The sequence below is a fragment of the Seriola dumerili genome, unplaced genomic scaffold (assembly GCF_002260705.1).
Source record: "Seriola dumerili isolate Sdu_G_001 unplaced genomic scaffold, Sdu_1.0 BDQW01000052.1, whole genome shotgun sequence".
Lineage (NCBI taxonomy): Eukaryota > Metazoa > Chordata > Actinopteri > Carangiformes > Carangidae > Seriola > Seriola dumerili.
This window is the reverse complement of record NW_019174307.1, coordinates 19,061,054-19,083,267: the sequence shown is the minus strand read 5'-3', so window position 1 is coordinate 19,083,267 and position 22,214 is coordinate 19,061,054. Positions and strand designations below refer to the sequence as shown.

At 42.4% G+C, this 22,214-nt stretch overlaps 1 protein-coding gene across 1 annotated transcript in view; it reads left to right on the top strand.

The window, feature by feature from the left end:
- sema5b (semaphorin 5B) overlaps nucleotides 1-22,214 on the top strand; it is a 139,177-nt gene that overhangs the window by 97,113 nt on the left and 19,850 nt on the right. The window contains exons 9-13 of the mRNA XM_022740840.1: nucleotides 6,477-6,612; nucleotides 7,389-7,596; nucleotides 7,774-7,981; nucleotides 20,420-20,537; nucleotides 20,988-21,172. Of these exons, the coding sequence (XP_022596561.1) occupies nucleotides 6,477-6,612; nucleotides 7,389-7,596; nucleotides 7,774-7,981; nucleotides 20,420-20,537; nucleotides 20,988-21,172 (855 nt within the window). The remainder of the gene's footprint in view (nucleotides 1-6,476; nucleotides 6,613-7,388; nucleotides 7,597-7,773; nucleotides 7,982-20,419; nucleotides 20,538-20,987; nucleotides 21,173-22,214) is intronic.

Here is a 22,214-nt window from a genome sequence, read left to right as displayed (position 1 = left end):
TTTTTTGTCAGTGTAAATTGATTGTCTTTGGCATTTTGGACTTTTGGATGGACAAAAGAGGCAGTGTGAAAATGTCAGCTTGGGCTCTTGGATCTTTTAAACAAGTCAAACAAAAAAGAAATGAATGATTAGACTTGTTCCAGATGTCTGAATTGCTGTCTACATAAGCTTCTATGCAGGATTAAGAATGTGAAAGTCCTTTTTTCTATGTGTGTATGAGCTCAACACAGCTGTACAGGCGGGCCAGACAATGCCAGAAAAGAACTGGTTTTTACTATGTGTTCTTTGACCACATCATTTAAATATGTAGTACATTTCCAGGCAGTCTATAGTGTTGCAATAGTTGTGTTAAAATTGAAAAAAAGAGAAAAGTTCAACCCATGTTCACTGTCCCGCCTCCTCACACCTTAAGCCCTTATAAGGCGCTGAATGGTCTCTCTATATTGTTAAACTTTTTTATGCATTTCAAAATCACTGGGACGCAACACGTGTGAAACCTGACATGCACAGAACTTGTCCTAGGAATCCTAAAATCCTTCCTTATCCATGGGAAGTATGTGACTGACTCCGAGTGAGATCAGATTTGATGTGGGTGATAAATGATAAGCCGGGCAGCCAAGTGAAGCAGGTCGCATAACTGTACAGTATTTCTGATTTTACTCTACTTGTCGTATCAACTCACTGGCATCAAATCTACCTTGAAATGAACTGCAGGCCCCCAGTGGAAGACTGAGCCTGATCTGAATACAGTTTGACAGAATCTGCTGCTTGTGGACCAGTGGTTTTATCATTCCTCTCGCAGATATTCTTTAAGTTGAAACCTCTAGTTGCATTTTCTTTGCTTTCCCTCACTTCAGGCCTATTTGCATTTGATTGGAAATGCTGTGAAAAAAGGTCAAGGCAAGCTCAGACTCAAAAAAAATGAAAAATAAAAAAAATACAACAGGGATCAACATTTCTTTCTGAAATGGTTAACAATGCCATTATAGCCTGTGAGGTGAACTGTGCACTTCCTCATGATCGCTCAAATCTAACACTGGGGGGTTTTGTGCAACCTATTGAACCTGTGGTGTTGCTTTATTGTTTCGTGTAGGTGTTGCTGACTCAGGCTGCCTCTGAATGTGACTGTTTTGGGCCAAAGCTGTTGCTTTTGCTGGCGTATTGTTGTGCATTATAAAAATATGTATAGATAATCCTGGCAGCCTCAGTTCAATTTCTGGTCCCTGCAGCCATGTAGCTCTGCTGAGTGGGCCTTTTTCCTTTTCTGCTGCGGTGCAGGTATTCACTGAAGTTGAAACATTGGCCTTAATGTGGTTTTAGCTGTTCCTTGTTTTTTTTCCACATAAAAATGAGGTTAGGTGCATTAGCCTAGAACCTGGGGTTTCACCTGGACTCCACTGTGCTCTCTCTGCAGTGATGCAATCATACACTGTGTATGTAAATGTCTACATGCAAATGTCAAACTGGTTTATTTATACAGCACATTGAAAATACAGCCAGATGAATGAAATTTAGTAAAATAAGAAAAGAAAGAAATGATGGATAAATGTATGTGTATTAGATATAAACATAATCATATAATAACAATAAAAAAGCTCCAGAAAAATCATAGGAAACGTCTGAGATCTGGTGTAAAAGTGCAGCAGCAGCAGCTACACCAGCATCCAGCTCCAAGATTAGGTTATCAAGTGAGATGCTTATCAGCCCCTTGTGTTTACCACACAGACCCACTGGTGTACTGATCCGCACTGAATGTGGCTTGCAGGGAGCCAAACAGCCAGGCTGAGCGAGGAGTTCATTGCCTTTCTAACACCTCTTTTTTTTTCTTTTTTTTTTTTTGGCGCTGAACTGAGCTACATATCCAACTCATTTATGTGTAAAACAGCCCTGACGTCTGCAGCGGTGTAACCTGGGTGTCATCTGACAGAGGTGAAACGAGTCTTCAGTTCCTCTACTTGAAGGATAAGGCTGGTGTTATTCTCCGTCTTCTTATCGTCGACAAATCCTGTGAAAACACCTAAACCAACAATGTGTTAGTCCGTGTCTCGATACTTAACCTGTCTGTGACACTGAAACCCGAACCCATTGATTCCTACTGAAGACATAAATCTTTAATAACGGGTCAAATACAGTGTTTCCTTTTTAATTTCCTGAAACAGCTGGACGCTGCACATTTTAAATCTTACTCAAACAGGAGTGAATGTGCTGCTCTAATGAGTATTTCTGGCAGCAGGACAATGTATGTGGGTATGACTCAAAATAAACTACGGTGTGTGTTCATGGTAATGAGGGAACATCCCAGTGCAACGGTTTCGCTTGTTGATGTGTCTTTAATCGTTTTCGGAGCTCTGTGGCTCAGAGGAATAAGACATATCGGGTTGTGGATACACGTACACACAGTACTTGTTTGTAGGATCAATTCATCGCTGGTTTGGCTTCTTTCCGATGATTTGCTGACAATAAGAAAGATATTGAATATCACGAAGCTTATTCTTTAGGGAAAACTAATAACACCGCGCAGTACAGTCGTGCATTAGCAGCAAAATATACTTATACTGTCCTTTTCAGAGGACATATATAAAAAGACACATTGCAGGAATATGGAATATTATTACTGATACTCATTTTAATGTAGGACCTCGAGGTGGAGATCATTTTAATGGCTTATATGCAACTGGGTGGTCTAATGCAGTGGTTCTCAAACTTATTCACATCACGGACCCCTAGAAAGTTTTTGAAGCCCATGACCTAAATAGTCATATATTCTGTCATTGCATTACTTATGGATGGAACTATAGTGAAAATGAATCATTCCCCTTTTTTGCTGGGGACCCCCAGGAACCTCCTAAAGGACCCCTGTGGTCCCAGGACCCCACTTTGAGAAACATTGGACTAATGTATAAAATGTAATATATTTAATACATAAAATCTTACTTGTAATTTAACAGTAACTAGAGTTGTCTGATACTTGTAGTTTAAGAAAAGGAAAGAAATTTAGTTCAATAGAAATAAAGTAAATACTTAAAGGAACTATTTCTTCTTTTACCCTTCTTCTTCTTCTTCTGCATGATTGTCACCACTCACTCCCAGCAAGGAACCACATTTGGCGGCAGAGAAAATATTTACAGATATCCCCTTTAATTGTAGAACACGTACCTTAAAATACCTTAAAAAGCTTGAATAAGATTAATTACAGTACCTATGTGAATGTACTTGGTTACTTTTCACTGCAGGCTGTTTGGAGAAGATATTGTCGGTGCACCTCTGTACACATTGATCTCTGCGGTAAGAAAGGAAGAAACAGGGAATCTATCAGAGAGAATGAAAGAGTGAGAAACAAGAAACAGAATAGAGACAGTGCCTCCTCCTGAGGTTCCTGCTGATTCCTTTTTCTCTGTCATTCCCTCCCTCACGGCGACATGCAGGGTGCACGGCGAGCGCATGCACTGAGAGATGCAAAGCAACATGGGATATGAAGATTTGATAAAAAAAAAAAGAAAAAAAAAAGGTCTGAACAAATTAGTTCACAGCACAGAGAGGGAAAAGGAGAGAACGACAGAGAGGTGGACGGGGACTGGTTCTGTAAAACAAGACGGCAAATGGAGACGTATCTGAGAGGACAGCCAGTGACAGGATCAGGCTTTTAGGACGAGATGAATCACTTGAAGAAGTAGCTTCACTCATAATGAAAGTGATCATCATGGCGCTGGGCCTCAGAGAGCAGCTGAGCAGCAACAGCAAACAGCATAGCAGATGTCAAACAGCTTTCCATCACTTTCGCGGGCTTTAAAGCAGACTCAAAACATATGGGTTGCATCCATTAGTGCAATTGACTGTATTCCTTTCAGTGCTCCCTTTCACTCTGTTCTCTTGCCATTATGTGCAGCAACCCGCTCCCGAAGCAGACATCTCAAATAATCTGGACACCGTCAGGCTTTCTGTGGCACAGTTTGGTTTCGGTGTAAGCTGTAGCTGGAGTACAACCACAAACCCACAGTTTAACTTACTATTATGTCAGACCGTGTGTGTGTTTGTGTGTGAGGGCGAGAAAACTGTTGCGGCAGCCGCTCAGTTATTGCAGCTCATTTGCCTGTGGTTTTCCTCCAGTCGGAGTTTGGTTATCGCCGACTTACCACAGCATCGCTCTGCTTCACACACTGTCTCTGCCTCCCTGTCATTCTCGTCTCCACCGGAGCCATTGACATTGATACAGAGAGAGAGAGAGAGAGAGAGAGAGAGAGAGGGGAAAAGTCTGGAGGCTGTTCTCCTCCTCAATATGAGCCACCTGTTTGGCTTCACCCATTGTTTAGCCAGAGCTAATTTGGTGCTGCACAGCCCTTTGCCACTATACGGTAATGACAGAACACATTAGGTTCCTCATAATCCTGAACTGGATCTGTGAGAAAGTGCTGTTCAAAACAAAAATGAACATTTCTCAAGCACGCTTAGAAACATCTTTGAGGATATTGCTCTCAGAGAAAGATTAATCTCAAGGTTTTTCTTAATTTCCAATTTATTTCTTAAAGCTTGTTTCTGTTAAGCACAGGAGACTTAAATTCAGCATCCAATTAATGAATTTTGTGTCAGCACTCGCACCCTTTGTTCAGTCAAAGCAGAAAGAATAGAGGTCGTACACATGCTGCTAGAGTCAGTACAACCTCCAACTTTCCTTTTCTTTGATGGGTGTTAAAGATAAAGCTCCGATTAATTAGTAATTGGATCTTTAGAGGTTAGAGCGGACATCCATGCATGGGCCACAAAGAGGTCAAGTCAAAGTTTATTTCTATAGCACATTTAAAAACAACCTCAGTTGACCAAAGTGCTGTACAAACTATACAAATATGAATATAATCAACAATCCCTATTGACATAAATCAGCAATAAATATGAGCTAAAATAATCAATAAAACAAGAGATAAATTGTGCTTGCATGATAAAAACCAAGATATCTTGTTCAACCAGTGAGAAGAAATGTGTCTTCAGCAGCGTTTTAAAAATCATCAAGGGTCCGGGCAGCTCTGACGTAAAAAATTAGGCTGTTCCACAGATTAGGGGCCGCCACCGAAAAGCCTCTATCGCCTCTGTGTTTGAGCCTGGATGTAGGAATTTCTGAGAGCAATTGGTTCGTTGACCTCAGTGCTCTGGCTGGAGTGTGACGCTGTAAGAGCTCGGACATGAAATGTGGCACCATGCCATTGAGACTCTTAAAAACGAATAATAAAATTTGAAACTGGATCCTGAAATAGAGTGGAAGGCGGTGTAGGGAGGCCAGTACAGGTGTGATGTGATCATCGTGCATTTTGAACAGCCTGATCTAAACGAGAGGCGAGAGGCGCTCCCTCTAACCTCAGAGCTTTCCTTTTTCATGTGTTTCAAAAGTAATCCAGTGGTAACTGCAGTCACTCTAAATAAGTATACAGTATAATTTTCCTAGCTACAAGATTAGTGACTATGTCATAAGGAAATGAAAGTAAAGAGAATGGAAAATCAAGCAAAAGCAACCTAAGGCTTGACAACCACATATTTAGGTCTCACTAAAACCATTTACCAAACTCTGGGCCACATTTTACTGAGCCTTTTCTGCCTCAGCTTCTTCATCCAGCAGCCCTTCGCTGATTTATACTTTACCCAAGGTACCAAAACAGCTCACAAAGCACCATGAAGTTCTTTCTGTCTCTGCCTCACTGTCTGATTCCCTCTCTGTGGCTTTTGCTGTTTCTTTCTCTCTCTTTGTTCCTGACTCGCTGTCTGCCTGTGATGTTATCACTCACTACCTTCTCACTGATGGTTTATGTTTATTAGCATCTCACCAGCCATGTCAAGGCAGTATGCTGTTGACTGCATAGTAAAAAGTCTGAGTGCAGTGCCTGGTGTATAAGAAGAGGGGGAAAAAACATTCAGCAGTAGCAGGCAGTTAAGAAACTCATTAACTTGCAGCACATTATGGCCGAAGAGTGTCACGATAATAACTTTACTCACACTGCCAGTTTAGCTGGGGGTTTTACTCTTGTATGTAACACCTGTGAGGCGTGTGTGTGTGTGTGTATGTGTGTGTATGTGTGTGTATGTGTGTGTGTGTGTGTGTGTGTGTGTGTGTACATAATCTGTGCCACTGCCTCCTATATCCTCAGCTTAATATTGTCCCCATTCACTGTGCAGCGCTGATACCATAGCTTACCCTGCAGCCAAAGCAAGCCTGTAACATAACGCCTGTTTAGTGCAGGTATAAATGATAGGACTTCCATTAAGAGGATGGAACACATTGCAGAATGGCTTCATTACACAGCTGGAGGCTGTTGATTTCTGATATGGTTTCACATTTACTGCCAACATGTAAACTGATATGAATACTATTGCTGAAATAATAATTTTTATTTTTTACTTCCTCTCCCTCTCTTCTTATCATTTCTCCCCTTTCTGCGCCTCTGCTATCTTCCCCTTGCTGTCTCATCTCCCCCATCCATCTCTCTATAAAGCAACAGTATTGCAGCATCTGCAGTGTGTGCCTTCAACCTGAGCGCCATTACCCAGGCCTTCAATGGGCCCTTCCGCTCCCAGGAAAACCCTCGCTCCACCTGGCTCCCCACGCCCAACCCCATCCACAACTTCCAGGTTAGTTTATTTTCATTTTTTTCAAAAGCCCACAATTTTACAAATCACTTCATCGTAAAAAATAATCAAATTCAGATAGTAAATTAATAATGATTTAGTAAGTAAATCAATTAAGTTTTTAAATAGTCATTATTATTTGATTAGTTCTCAACAAGATCTTTAAATGGTCATTTTTTTCACAGCTTTTTTTCAATTTAGAGCAAAATTAATCAAAGAGTCACAAATTTTTTGAGTTTTTGGAAAAGCTGCTTCAAATTCAGTCACTGTTGGCTCCAAAAATCATCTACAAGGGGACAGGCCTTTTTTCACACGGAGAAATCAACAGGAAAAAGACGGTACACTAATAATATACATATCAGACACCTTCTATATTTGTAGAATAACTGTTACGGCTCCAAACGCCACCCAAAAATGGTATCCACCAACAAATCAATCTCTCATTTCAAGTCACAAAGAAGCAGAAGCTGCAATTCACAGCTTAGCTGTGCAACCCAAACAAAGCTTTTCTGAAGGCTGTCATTTCATATTTATTCTTCTGCAGCGGCTCATTAAATTGCCGTGTTGTTGCTATGGTCACATCACAATCATTGAGCGGTTTTGTTAAAGTTGCAATTACTGAGAATAGAAGTAAGAACTGAAACGATCTTGGCAGACATGGTAATTCATTTAGTACTTTAGTAATGACAGGAGTGTGAGGTACTTGCCCACATTTTCACACGCTTTTCTGACATCTAACCCTTCCATTTTCTCCCCTCCCCGTTGCATTTCCCCTCCAGTGTGGTACTATAGATGATGAGGGTCCCAATGAGGGTTTGACAGAGCGCAGCCTGCAGGACGCCCAGAGACTTTACCTGATGAACGACGTGGTCCAGCCGGAGTCTGTTGATCCGCTGGTCATGCAGGACGACGTTCGCTTCTCCAACCTGGTTGTGGACATTGTTCAGGGCATGGACACCCTCTACCATGTTATTTATATCAGCACAGGTTAGTAGAGCAGAAGAAAAGAACAAAACTATGACGCATATTTACACAACTCACATATATTTAGTAGAAACGTACCTTAGCTAGAATATGAAGCCCAAAAAATAAGATAAAGCAGAGAATGCATTTTAATTTGCCTAACTTTATAGAAGTTCTCTCTTCTTGTCCTTGTCCAATCAGAATATGGCACCATCCTGAAGGCGCTGGCTACGCCCAACAAGAACCTACAAGGCTGTTACCTGGAGGAGATGGAGCTCCTCCCATCAGGGGTACGAGAACCAATCCTCAGCCTGCAGATCCTGCACAGCGACAGGTCGCTCTTCGTTGGGCTCAACAACAGAGTCCTGAAAATCCCACTGGAGAGGTGCTCCACCTACAAAACAGAGACGTAAGTACAACATAAAACCGGAGACTTCACCAGATTTCTTTTGAAACATGATCCACACAAATTTAGATGACAAGAGTCACATCAATGAGAACGACTAAGATCTGTCTAAAGTTCGGATTATGTTTCTGTTAACACACATGCAGATGTCCCTGGGTACTTACACAGAGGAGGATGTTATGAGTTACCACGACTACAGTCATTAGAACATGGCTCCATGGTGCTAGTGGTCAAAAACTCCACAGGGTACCTTTGAATCGAAGATGGCCCGAGAGTTCTTCCTTACTGCACCAACACTTAGCTCATGGCTGTGAACAATTTTACAAGAGCTGATGCTCCTACAGCAGAGGGCTGCAGTTAACACACTGCTGATGTACGGTGCCAGATGGATGGATGGATGGACGGATGGATGGATGGTGTTATTAATCCTAAAGGGAAATTACAGTGTTGCAGCAGCCACTTCACACAAATCACAAAAACAATGAAGTAGGTAACAAACAATGCAATTAAAGCCTAAATTCTAAGCAGTAACTAAATAGACTAAATAAAGTTAGAGATAAAAAAATAAACATGAATACTAGAAAAAAAATAGACCCATAGTTTTACTGTGTGCTGAATATACACGGTACAATGATGGTAATATAATATACTATTATACACTGCACATACCTGCAGGTTGGGTGGATATATATAGAGCAAACCTTGACAGATCAGATTAATCTGATATATACATACCAAAAGTCTAGGTGAGCAGTCTGTCCTATTACAAGGAAAAAGTATTCTGTCAGGAGAACCCCTCCTCCTGAGACACAGAGGAGAATCATTATACAGAGTGACAGCAGTTGGCAGGAATGACTTCCTGTAGCGTTCCTTGTCACAGCGGAGCCAAAGAAGTCTCTCGCTGGAAAGTGCTTTGCTGTTTGACCAGCAGGTGGTGGATGGGGATGTGAGATGTTCTCCATGACAGCAGCAGTTTGTGCAGCATCCGTCTCTCCACAACCGACGCCACAAGTCCCCAGCACAGAGCCAGCCTTCCTGTTTGTTCAGTTTGTTGGTGTGTGTCTCTGGCTCTCATGCTGCTGCCCGAGCAGACAGCAGCAAAAAATATTGCACTTGCCACAAGAGACTAGTAAAAGATCTGCAACATCTTGCTGCACACATTAAAAGCCATAAACTTCCACAAGAAGTAGAGTCTGCTTTCTCCGTTCCTGTAGACAGCCTCCGGTTATAGGAAGCTTGCATTTCCAGTCCAGTCTGTTGTGGAGATGGTCTGCGAGGTATCTCTATCCCTCCACTACCCCGGAAATAGCATCTAACATAGTCTTGGTCCAGCCTCTCTCTCCGCAGGACGGGCTGGGTTGTGTTAGAGGAACTAGGGAAGTGAGAGAACACGATTCTCACAGCGGTGCCTGCTTTGTCCAGGTGAGAAAGGGCTTGTAGAAACAGGCAGATAATGGGGTCATCGACTCCAACCTGAGGGCGATAGGCAAACTGCAGCAGGTCCAGAGAGATACTGTGTCAAAGTCCATGAAGGGGATTGGGGTAATGGGATAGGGACAATGTAAGCCGCCGGTATTAATCATTGGGGAGGCGTGAGAGGGAAGCAGCTGTGGAGGCAGGGAGGGTGTGGGGTCTGTGTGGCTGGAGGAGAGGGCAGGAACCCTTTGGCTCAGTTCAGGTTTCCATCAGTTCGATTCCTTCTTCCTACTCGACCACAGGGCCTCACTTCCTGAGCACAACTCTACACAACGTATATCTTACTGTTCGTTTCATATGTTTTGCCAGTGGATTCATCTTAACCTGGTTGGTCCTCCACTGAGGGTAATTATCTGTCCCCAACTAGGATTAATGTCTGGAAGACCTCGCCTATAATCATTAAAGTCCTTATGGAAGCAGACAAATGACTGGGGCGGCATCTGCTCGCTAGAGGAAATTAATTTGTTGTGCTGGGTTTTTTCCAGTAATGAAGTTCTGCATAATACAGAGGGAAAAAAAGCACTGCTCTGGCTTTTGTTTATGTCTGAATCAGAGGATGAACAAAAGGTGTGTGTGAAGCTACATTGTACACTGCCAGAGAAGTTTCTGTGAAGGTACATTTGTGTGAGAGAGCAACAGAGAGAGAAAGAGAGAGGGGGCCCTTTTTTTTTTTGCTCTGCCTTCTCCAGCTTCAGTGTTATTCATGTGAAAATCTCCCGTCTCAAGGGTGAGTGAGGGGAGAAAGGCTCGCTGGCTGTTTGTCCAACCTTCTGTATCTCATCAGCGCTCTCAATCAGGATCCTCAGCCGGCCACCTCAGTTCTTCAAAGTCAACCTCATTTTAGCATACAAATGGCTTGATGCTTTTTTCGCTCTGTGCGTGTTTGTGTGTGTTTATGTGTGTGTGTGTGTGTGTGTGTGTGTTCGTGTGCGTGTGCGTGTGTGGAGGTCAGTCTACTTGGTGTGATTTGTGTGTGGGTTGGTGCTTGGACGAGTTCTCATATGCGCGCTGCCTGATGAGTCAGCTCGCTATTTCTACTAAATCCAAACTCCTAGACACATGGGAGGAAGACACACACATACACATACACATACACATACACACACACACACACACACAAACACACACACACACACACATATATATATATATACACACATCAAGTAGGGAAGCCATTGCATTTAATAAGATGTGGGTGAAATATGCGAGATGAGAGAGAGAGAGGAACAGGAAGAGAGAGAAAAGCCAAGAGAAACACATACAGGGAGAAGAGCAGAGTGAGCAGCCAGAGTCCTATTTAAGACACAGTGGGGTGAGACGATAAGAGTGAGAGGAGGGGGGTGGGGGAATGGGACGTCCTTAATTCAGTTTGCGATATTCTGCTCACCTCTGCGGCTTGCTCACTCTTACAATCTTTGAAACGCTCTGCAGCCGAAGGCAAACTGAGCTGCAGAATACGACAGATGTCAACCTGTCTGCCTGTGTGACACCTGAGCTTGTCTGGAGGGACTTGTCTGGAAGCAAGTCGAAAAGGGCAGATGCATGACGTTGAGTCAGGAGATTAAAGGGGGGAAAAAAGGAGGCCAGGTAGTTAATTAATGCATGTGAATATGACTGCATCTAATATTTTTCATTAAAAGTTAATCTGTTGATTAGTGAAATATCCCCATTGCAGTTTTACAAAACCTCAGGCGACGTGTGAAAAAAAAATAGCTTGTTTTGTCCGACAGTCCAACACCCTCAACATACTTCATTTACACTGATTAAAACAGAAAAGCAGGAAATCCTCACAAACTGCGAGGGTTTAACTGTTGTGTGGACTCCTAACAAGCAGCAACATGCAAATATTCTCATAATAGAAGCCGACTTCTATTATCAGAATATTTGCAACGAAGTTTGAAAAGGGGTTTCAGTTTCCAAACTTCGCTGACGCTTGTGTTCCAACACTTTTTTCATTTAGCTATTTAACCAACTCTGTCTGTGTAACACTGATACACTAGTGTAATATCAGGATTTTTATTTCTTGAGTGTATTGTCAACAGTGAAAAATTATTGCTGCAACTACTTTAACTGCTTATGTGGCACAGGTTGGCTCTTGCTGCTGAGTTAAACTCATCTTTTACGGCTCGAGAAGCTAAACTAGATTCAGCACCAGCACATGGACAACAGTGGACTTGGAACTGAGGGTGTTGGAAAGCTGGAATGAATTTGTTCCTACCTGTGCATGAAATCTAAAGCTGCTCATCCTGAGGAAAACAGCAGGAGGCAAACTTTGTGGATTATTGGCCAGCTGGAATCTGCTGAAGGGGTTCACACAAGATGCTTGTTGAGACATTTAGAAAACAGCTTCTTCAATCCCCTCCAGAAATTAATCGGGCTCACCATTACGCAGCTCCTAAACCTGGTCCCATTGGGATCAGTATTGCTAGCTCTGAGCGGAACCAGATTACAGACTTGGTGATTCAGAGCTTGCAAACACGGGGGGAATGGAGTACCACAGCCACCATGTCTGCAAATATAAATATTACACTCAAATGTGAACAATCTCTCTAATTTAAACGCGATTTCTCGCAAAGCAGCTGGAAATGCATTAATTTTTGGCCAAAATAATCACTGAAAAGATCCCCAAGGGACTGGGTAATGCATCAGGCAACTGTGATTACAGTAAGTTGCTGCTTGGGTACTGCATTATCATTACCACCAAGTTCTGCTTTTTCTTTTTCTTTTTTTTTTCTTTTGTACCGTCTGTGTCTGCCTGTCTCTCTGGGTGTTCACTGTTCAGACTAGGTGAAAAAGACCCACCTGCTGTCCTTGTGTTTGTCTGAACACACTCCCCGTCATTGTGCCGCTGCCTGAATGAGCCTTTCTCTGTTCATCTCCCCTTCGTTGTGTGTGGTCGTCACATTCAAATAAAGCTGTGCGTCCATTCACACACTGATAACAGCTGAATACGCTCAGGTGGGTTTTGTAGCTCTCGTCTACAGCCACACATGCTGCTTTTTCAGCCGTCACACAAACACACAGGCGCACGCACACACACGCTGTGAAGAATGGCGGTATGTACAGTACACTGCTGTGGTTGGCGTCATGGCAACACGGGGAAGGTGGGACATGATTTATGGAAAAGCCAGAACTTTGTTTTAAAATATCCAGCTGTAATAGGATAATGGATGTGCAGTAGTTGTAATACACAAATGCTTCATGTATGTACTTCTGCATGTTTGCAGTTGTTTAAACATGGAAATTAAAATGCTGACTCTGACGGTTTAGCTTAGGTCGAAAAAAAAAAAACATATGTTGCCGTGAATGCCTGTACAGTTGTTGCAGTATGAAAAGTCAATTACGTTTGAGTGCTTTTAACATTTAGTTTTCCTTTGTTATTGATCCATATTGGCAACTCTGGTAAGCTTTGCAACCCTGAGGGTAGAATAACATTTACATCATCATTTACTTCAACTGAAGTGCTTTTTCTGTTACACTGCTAAACCTTTTCAGCAGCCAGTGATTTGTAGCCTTTTAGTGATAGCTCGCAGACAAATGCTGCAGCTTGTGTACCGGTGTGTGTGTGTGTGTGTGTGTGTGTGTGTGTGTGTGTGTGTGTGTGTGTGTGTGTGTGCGTGTGTATGCATATGCCTGTGTGTGTGTTTGTCCTCTATTTGTGGTAATTATATTTGACCAGGCCAATTGGCACCTCTGGCTAACAGCACCACTCTGTCCTCCATCTAGCCCCTATCTCTCTATCTTACTCTGTTATTGAAGTGATTTATTTTGGCTGCAGCAGCGTTCTAGCTTAACCGCGATGTTGCATCCAACAGGACTTTCTTCTCCCTTTCACTGAAGAAAGAAAGGAAGTCCACGCTGCCAACTAGAGGATGAAACTACTGGTATCACTCGGAACAGTAGCACAAATCCAACTTTAAAAGCAAAGGCGCACTACTTTTCTGTTCTGGATTGGTTTTCATTTGTCAAAACTGAAAGCGTCAGACAGAGAGAAGTGTTGTTGCATGCACGTTTCAAGTGAAAGATTTTTTTTTACTGTTTTTGCAACTTGTGATGAGTAGAAAAAGCAAAACGCATGAGAAAGAGCAGGAGAAGAAGGAGTATGGAAATATAAATAACCACAAGAAGCAGGCAAAGGAGGAAACGCTGAATAAATGATGAGGATAATGTTGAGTAGGATGAAATGGAACAAATCAGCCTTTTTGTAGCAGCTCTATTCCTGCAGCAAAACCTCACACTGCTGCACATCTGCTTACATAAACATTACGTTTTATTACAGGAGGTGCGATTGTCCTGTTGGTGATAGTTACATTTCTGCTGAAGGCGCTTTGGCTCCATTTGCTGTGTGTGTGTGTGTGTGTGTGTGTGTGTGTGTGTGTGTGTATGGTCATGTGTGATTAACAGTGACCTGGCAGCCGCCATGAAGCCGAGGCCACTCACTCTGCCTTCAGCAGGAGTTTAAAACATTGGGAAACCCACTAAGTGGCCATCGAGGAAAACCACTGACCACTAGCACCTCTGCTACAGTCTGTGTGTGTGTCTGTGGCCGCTTGTTAAAACCAGCGTATATGACATGTAGCAGTGCAGCTTTCGTTATACTTTAGCATAAGTCTCTACAGCACCCCTATGCAGTGGTGTGAACTTCCCTGTTTGTCTCTGTGTGAGGGGAGCTCACAGGCCCGTCCCCTGCAAACCCAATTTAATGTCGGCTGTGGCTGCCAGCCTGTCAGCAGGCCTCTAGAGCTCACTGCTGTTAAGCCTGTATGACCAATCAGAGGAACACTTCAGCGGCCAAGGACTGAGAGAGAAAGAGAAAGATGGTGTTCACACAGCGGATGTATTTATTACTGCTCCAGAATGCTGTTACTTTTATTACAGGCTTTGTTCTGGCTGCGGCTCAGTGTAATCATTTTGCTCTCTGTCTCATTCTCTCTCTCCCTTTCCATTTCTGTCTATATTGCTAACTCGCCCTCCTCTTTCTTTCAGCCTTGATTTGGACTGGCACTATGTCTTAACCTCCAGCTCAGCACCTTTCAAATTCCCTGATGCTGACAAAGTCAAACTACTCTGCTCCCTTTTCGTGGAGAAAGGTGTAAAATCAAAAAGAAATGAAAACAAGCGAGTGGCTTTGGTAGCTGGTTACACTTTGGATCCAGCAAAGGACCTGGATTTGCTGAGCTCAGGGGATAATGACTCTCTTATCGAACCCAGTTATCCTTTCTGTAAGCAAACAGAAATGTACGAAACATCCAGATTGGGTTTTTAATTTTTAGCAGGCATTGATTGGTTGAAATGACTGGATAACGTGCACACTGGTGTCTCTATTTGTCCAAAGATAGTTTGTAAAAGAAAGAAATACCACTCCTGTAAAACAACTCCACGGAGCTCCCAACGTCCCTAAAGACACTTTTTCTTTATCGTGTTCTCACAAGATAAATTCAACAAGACAAAAGGAGCTGTGAGTCTTATCTAGAGAAATAATCCCGATGATTGCATCATGTCAGTTTCACTTGCTGGAATCTTCAAATTAAATTTTCATCCATATCAAATTAATAATTGAACCTGATCGTTTTAATAGTTCTGAATCAGAAACTCTGGTATCTAGAGCAGGTAGCTTGTTAAATATAAAGTCTGCCAAAGTCAGTAGGCTACACCTGTTATCTCAGTGTGTCAGATACAGTTAGTCAGGATTTCAGATCTTTCGCTGCACGTTTCATTTTTAGGTTGGACTGAGCAGGTTGTGATTAGGCTGGTACTTTAAACTGTGGTGCTACTGTCTTTTCAACCAATAGAAGAACTACAGATCTCAACTGAATCTTTGGGTTTAGGTTCTTAAAAACAGTTGCTGGTTACAAATGTTGAACCCAATGAGTTTTGATAAAGGCTTTCAGAAGGAGGTGCAGTGGGTAGCGCTGTTTGGAGTTTGCTCGATTTCACTGTGTCTGGATCCAAAGACGTGAAGGTTAATTAGTGACTCTGAATCACCTGTAGGTGGCTGTAGTCTATAAATGTCAGCAGGAACAGTGACCTGTCCATCCTTGTAATCCACCTCTCGAGGACGTGGGATAGGATAAGCCAGTACAGATAATGGATTTAAAAGGATTCAGATACTGAATTGCTTTTTGTTTTTCTTGTCCTGCGTTATCTCTGTCCACATCTGCATTGTCCATCTCTGTGCTATCTCAGTTTCTTTGACCTCTTCCTCTCTCTATTTCAGCCATCTTTCTGACGTCGATCACCTTCTCTTCTAGTATATTTATATTTTCTCGTCCTCTGTCTCTTTCTCTGTCTTGTAGCCTGTCTCGGCCTCCCCATTGTTTCTCTGTGATGATGCAGCTCCTTTTTATTCACCAGGGGCTGAAATTGTACATGGAGGACAGCAGGCGTTTTTGGGCAGACAGCCATCTCACTTTTTTATTTTGGACCCTGCACCATCACTCTTCAGCCTGGCTCCAACTGGGCCTAATTGGATGTATTAGCGCTGAATGCTAGCAGGAGTTGTCTGCGTTTCTGATTCATCATGAGCAGACTTCCTAAATGGCCATCAGCCCAGCACAGTGGGGAAAAAAATCTCCCAGGGACGAGCTCTCTCCCCCTGGAGAGAGGATGAGGAGCAAGAGCCTGTCAGCGGTGGTCTCCTGAGAGTGGTTGCAAAAAAAAAAAAAAAGAAAAAAAAAGACATAGCTTGTGTGGAGAGATGGAGAGAGGCAGGCATATGCAGACATATGTTTAACCAAGTCAGACCCTCCAGACAGCCTTTACTAACGTATTCCCAGAGTGTCAGCGCTATAGCTAATAATGATTCCAATCCATAATTTATCAGTTCTGGTGATCATATTTGCAATTATACACTGATGGCCTGCCATTAAAGACGAGGTGAACTATTGTTTTTATGTCTAGTTGTTAAAGGGTCTGTAATAAAAGGAGACGCTGGTTTTTACAGCATTCGCAAACGATTTAAAATGTCAATTACACCCCCACCGAGAGAATCCGGCAGATTTATCTTCCGATGCCAATTGTCCAGACATATTGTTATATGGGCTGGTGGGTTTTGCCGCTCAGTCTGTTTAACATTTAACAGGCCATGTTCCATGGCTTCTCTGTTTTGATATAGTGTGCCACTGGGCACGCACGCTGCTGAATTAAATATCAGCCGGTGCCCTGCAGGCTCGTCAAAGAGATGCTCTCACACATGGCGGCAAAACCAGAGTGCAAAGACACGCCCTTCCGGTGTACACAAATGGACGGGCATTCAGAAAACACACTTGATTATGTACACACTCTCTCTTTCAGACACACACACAATCTCATACAGTAAAGATGACTCAGATTCCAGTGTATCTGCAGACTCAGCCAGACTGTCCCGGCTGACATCCCAATGCACTGCCTGTTAGAGAAATTAGCTTTTCTATTCCCATTACACGGCCCCGACTCCACACACAGTGCTCCTAATTGACTTTTACAGGGGTCTTGTTTTAAAAAAACTGAGCGGTCAGGACAAGAAGGCATGGAGAGTATTTGGCTGATGTTTAATGCAGCTGCAGAAAGGTCAGAGTGAGAGCTTAATGCCTCAGTACGCCCCCTTTTCTCTCTGTCATAGTAAATTCTTGTTTATTAAATGGCCCCTAGTGAAGGAAATGATTGGGCGAAATTCTGAGACTGCAATCTTGTGCTGTGCCCTAATCCCATATTATACTAGTAGAATATACTATGTATGCTATATATGTTACAACATACTTCTTTTGCTATAAGTGTAGAAGAAATCATTGTCCTTTACTGTTGTGCAGAAAACGATGCAGTATGTAATACTGTATATAACTACACTACTGCTGCTACCACTAGATAATGGAGTCATTTTTGGTGTCTTCCAGTGTAAACACCCAACTATACATACTCAAGACTTGATTAGAATTACACAGCCAAAAGTATTTGGACATTGCACTTGTATGTAATTGAACAGCTCCTTCTAAAACCATGGGTATTAACCAAGCGGCAACCTCCAAGGCTGAAAAATGAAGCCAGCACAGAAGTACCAAAAACTGCACTTCTGCGAATGACCACTTGAGGCGGGCTCGAAAAGTGAGTCAATCCCCAGAGATTCCCATGTTAGAATGTACAACTTTACAGCAGAAATAAACATGTTTACAACCTGGTACAAAACGGTCTCTAATTTCCTTCTTCATGACAACTGAACGGGGGCGAATTTTTATTTAACTCACGCATTTCATTTTTATCAAGGCTTAGGGCTCTGCATAATTGAAGGCATGCCACTTTGAGTAACAGGTGGGTGAGTGTATGCTCTCCACACTTTGCCCATTATTGGATTAGCCAGGAGTTCGGCACAGTCAGGTACTGGCAAGATGGCGACAGCAGAGCAGCCCGCTCTGAGCTTCAAAACCGCTCTTTGGAAACCTACGGTTGACGTCACTGAAGCTACGTCCATCTTTATTTACAGTCTATGGTACTATTCTACTGCTACTAAGGATGGGGTTGAGGTCAGGACACTATGCAGGCCAGTCAAGTTCTTCCACACCAAACTGGGAAAACCATGTCTTCATGGACCTGGTTTTGTGCAGGGCGGCACTATCATGTTGAAACAGGAATTATATACTGTGGCAGTTTTCATAACTGGAACTAAGGGGACTTACCCAAACTAAGAAAAACCACAAAAAGTAGCTCCAGACATAAAGTACACAAAAGTATAGATACTTTTGGAGTATGTGTGTGTGTGTATATGTATCTGTTCATATACTTTTGGCCATATGGATTTGGGACAACTTGCATACCTTGTGTTTTAGGTGTGTGTGTGTTCTTGTCAGCACACACCACACATGTGCCTGCAGATGTGTTAATATAGTTTTCCTCCAGCACTGACCCCTATCCTCACCTCCACTGCTATCAATTTGTCAGCATTTCTTTCAAGCTGATAACATTTTTTCTGGTCTTAAGAGCTTAGAGCATGAACTCAGTTGAGCCGCAGTCGTCCTTTTTTCATATTTTGTCGAGCGTTTTCCTCTGACTTAATGCAAACAGGGTGAATCCAAGACTAAATGTGTCTTTCCCTTAGGTCAGAAGCCTCCCTGTCTGCCTTGCGGCACACTTTATCCAGAGCTAATTAGGCCTCAAATCTCTCCCATCTCTCCCTTTCATAAAACATTATTTATTCCATCCTTGAAAGACGCACTTATTAATTGTTCCGCTTAGCTGATCCCTGTAATGGTGTGTGTGTGTGTGTGTGTGTTGGAGGTGAGTGTGTTAGTAATCAGAAAGCCAAATGAGAATTCTCCAGCTATGATGACGACGCAAAGCCACACATCAAAGCTATCACAGATACAATATGGTCGACCTTGAGCCAAAATGGCAACACGCTCCTCCCTATGCCCTTTCAAATGGGCCATTAGGTTCACTGAACTGTGAATTTGTGGCCAAACTCATTATGATTATTGTTTCATCCGTATTGGAGATTGCATCCAGCGTCGCTGTAATAGTGTCACTTAATTAAAATGACACACAAGAAGGTTAGCAGTGAATACATCACGCTCTTGGAGGAAGTCTTCCTGTTCTGTCTGTGCCACAGATCACCAAAGAACACGACCTCTCTCTCTCTCTCTCTCTCTCTCTTTCTCTCTCTCCCTCTCTCTCCCTCTCTCTCTCTCTTTCTCCTCCTGCGCTCGCTCACGCTCTCTCTTTGTGGGGTCACCTCTGATGTGCTGGCGAAGCAGTTAGGTCTGTTGGATGTAAGCCGACCCCGGGTTCACCGTGGAGCCCCAGACCTGGCACAGAGAGCTGTATCAACACTTGGAGATTCTTCAACCTCCAGGCTAAAACACTGCAGGGCTCTTCAAATAAACCACGATGGTCTGTGCCAGCAAAGAAAAAAAAAAAAAAAATACAGCAACAACAAGAATCTCTCCTTTCAGCTGAATGGAGAGAGCAGAGGAAAGGGAGCTACAGCGATGTCACGAAGGAGTCGAGAGGGAGAGGGAGGATAGATGAAGAAAGAGAAGGACAAAAGGGGGGATATGAAGGAGAGAAAGGAAGGGAGGCAGAAAGTGGAGGGGAGTCTTTGAGAGGAGAGAGGAGTTATTCAGATGCCTTTTATCCTGTTTTCCTGAGGCATCAAGATCAGCTCTGGTGGCTTAGCCTCATCATTAACAGCTTTAGATTTAATTAGCTGTCATTAAGCCTCTGTTTTACTGGTGGAGCTTACAAATATTTAATCTCTGTTTGGGTGATGTACCATGTATAGTGTTTGTGTGAGAGGCTTGGTCACAGTGGTGCCTCGGTGTTTAAACACTGGACTTTTCACGCTGTCTTTATTTAATTAACTTCTTCTCCTACACAATTTCACTGTATATTTTTTTTTATTTTTTGTATTTATATATATATATATATTTTTAAAAACTTTTAAAACATGAAATCCAAAATCTCTAATTTTACCATCAACTCATTCAGGTCCTGGTCGACAGTGTTCACTGCAGCAGCAGTTCTTTGGTTTTTGCAGAGAAAATTTTTGTGAATTTGAAATCTGCAAAAAAAAAAAAAAAAAAAAAAATCAATTATGTTGATTTGTACAAGAGAACAAGACAACATCACGTTCAGTCCAACACATGTAAAACAGAAATAAACTCTATCTGTATAAACATACCCAACTCTGGCGTGGACTGCATTTGAATTTACTTTATTTCATATGATATATTATTATTATATATATTTTGCATAATTGAGGGGGGCATGGTTATAAAGTTGCTCTTTAAACATATTGACTTTATTTTGTTTCATTTAAATTTATTTCAATTATTTCAGACTGTCTACACATCTGTCCAGGGAATGCAGATGTAAAATACTTTTTGTTTAACTCTGGTACATTCACTGTAATGTTTATTAATGTGCACTGTCTTTGTTTAACAATTAAAGTCCTTACTTTGCTGACAACACACTCTTCCTCCCTCCTGTCCCCTGCAGGCTGTGCTTGGAGGCGAGGGACCCCTACTGCGGCTGGGACTTCAGGCAGCGCAGATGCACCACGCTGGAGGACAGCTCCAACATGAGCCAGTGGAAGCAGAACATCACCGTTTGTCCGGTAAGAGTGATGACGTCACTGCAGCGCTTACTGTAAAGAGAGGCTGACACGGCCTCATGTCTGTCCCGGTGGGGCTGTCTTGGTGTCATCTTTCACATATCACAGCGGTTGGCTTCGTCCATGACTAATGACTTCTCAGTGTGTTGTACCAGACAGGACTGAATATTGAAGCAGTAGAGGAAGAAAGGAAAGTGAATTGATAAATTAGATTAGATGAATTAGATCAACTGGACTGAATTTGACTGAAGTGAATTGCAGTAAATCTATTCCTGTATAATCCCCTGAAAACTCTCTCTCTCCATCTTTGAAGGGAAAGTCCTGCACTCTGACACTACTTATACAATATACTCACTGTGGTCACTGACACACACGTGTTGTATGGTTGAATAACTCAGACTGATGTCTGTTAACCGAACCCCTCTCTCATCACGACTGACGTTTGTTGTCCAGCTGCGGAACCAGACCACCAATGGTGGCTTCGGACCCTGGGCGCCATGGCAACCCTGCAACAACGATGACGGTGTGGATGGCGTGAGCTCCTGTTTGTGTCGCTCCAGGTCTTGTGACAGCCCCGCCCCTCGATGTGGGGGCAAAAACTGCGAGGGCCCCACCATCGAAGTCGCCAACTGCTCCAGGTCGGGAAAGGAAAAGATGTGGTGGTGGTGATGATGATGATGATGATGATGATAAAATCACTTTATAATAATGAACATAATCTTGAATTTTCATTTTAAATGTATTAATATGATAATACTTTACGACTTAAAGATAATTAATATAAAGGTTATTATAAAGTAAAGGTCTTAAGAAGTAATATTACAATGACTACAGTATAACAGATAATAACACTGTGTTATATATTATATTACTAGTTGGAAAGATGTTTTCAATCAGTTGAAAAAAGACAAAGAAATCACTGTTTTCTAACAAGGAAGAGGAAGAAGTATAAGGTGAAAAGACCAAGTCAGAAATCTCGGGAGGTTTTAATCCACTCAGATCTCACATCGAGGCAGCATCTGAATCTGCCCTTTATCATGTAAAACAAGAATCAAGAACTAAAAGGATTATGCTCAGACAGGAATTGGAGAAAGTCATTCATTCCTTCATCCCCAACAGGATGAATTATCGCCACAGTCTCTTGTCCTGTCTTCTTATAATTACAATTAGAAAACTGCAGCACATTCAGAAATGCCAGAGTTCCTACAAGAACCGGGAGAACAAAGCACATTAAATTCTGTTCTTTAATCTTTACACTGGCTCCCAGTTAGCTTCAGGATAGATTCTACAGCTGTTGCTGGTTTTTAAATTACTCAGCAGCCTGTGGGCAAAGTACATTTCTGATAGGCTTGAAGAATATAAACCCTGTAGGTCCCTTAGACCTTTAGGACTGTCAGTCTGTACTATCCTGAGTAAGAACCAAAACACAGTGAAGCTGCTTTTAGCTACTTTGCAGATTTATTCATTTCTCTTCTCTGCACGTTTCCTTTATTTAATTTTGGCATCTGATTACTGCAGTGTAAACCTACTTAGACCCCATTCCTTGTCTGTTATTTTTTGTAGCTTATTTAATTTTATTCCACTTTATTTGATTTTATTTCTCTCTTCATTGTATTTTAACTGTTTGTCTAATGGATTTCTTTGCGTTACGTAGAGCATTTCTCCATATTAGAAAGGTAC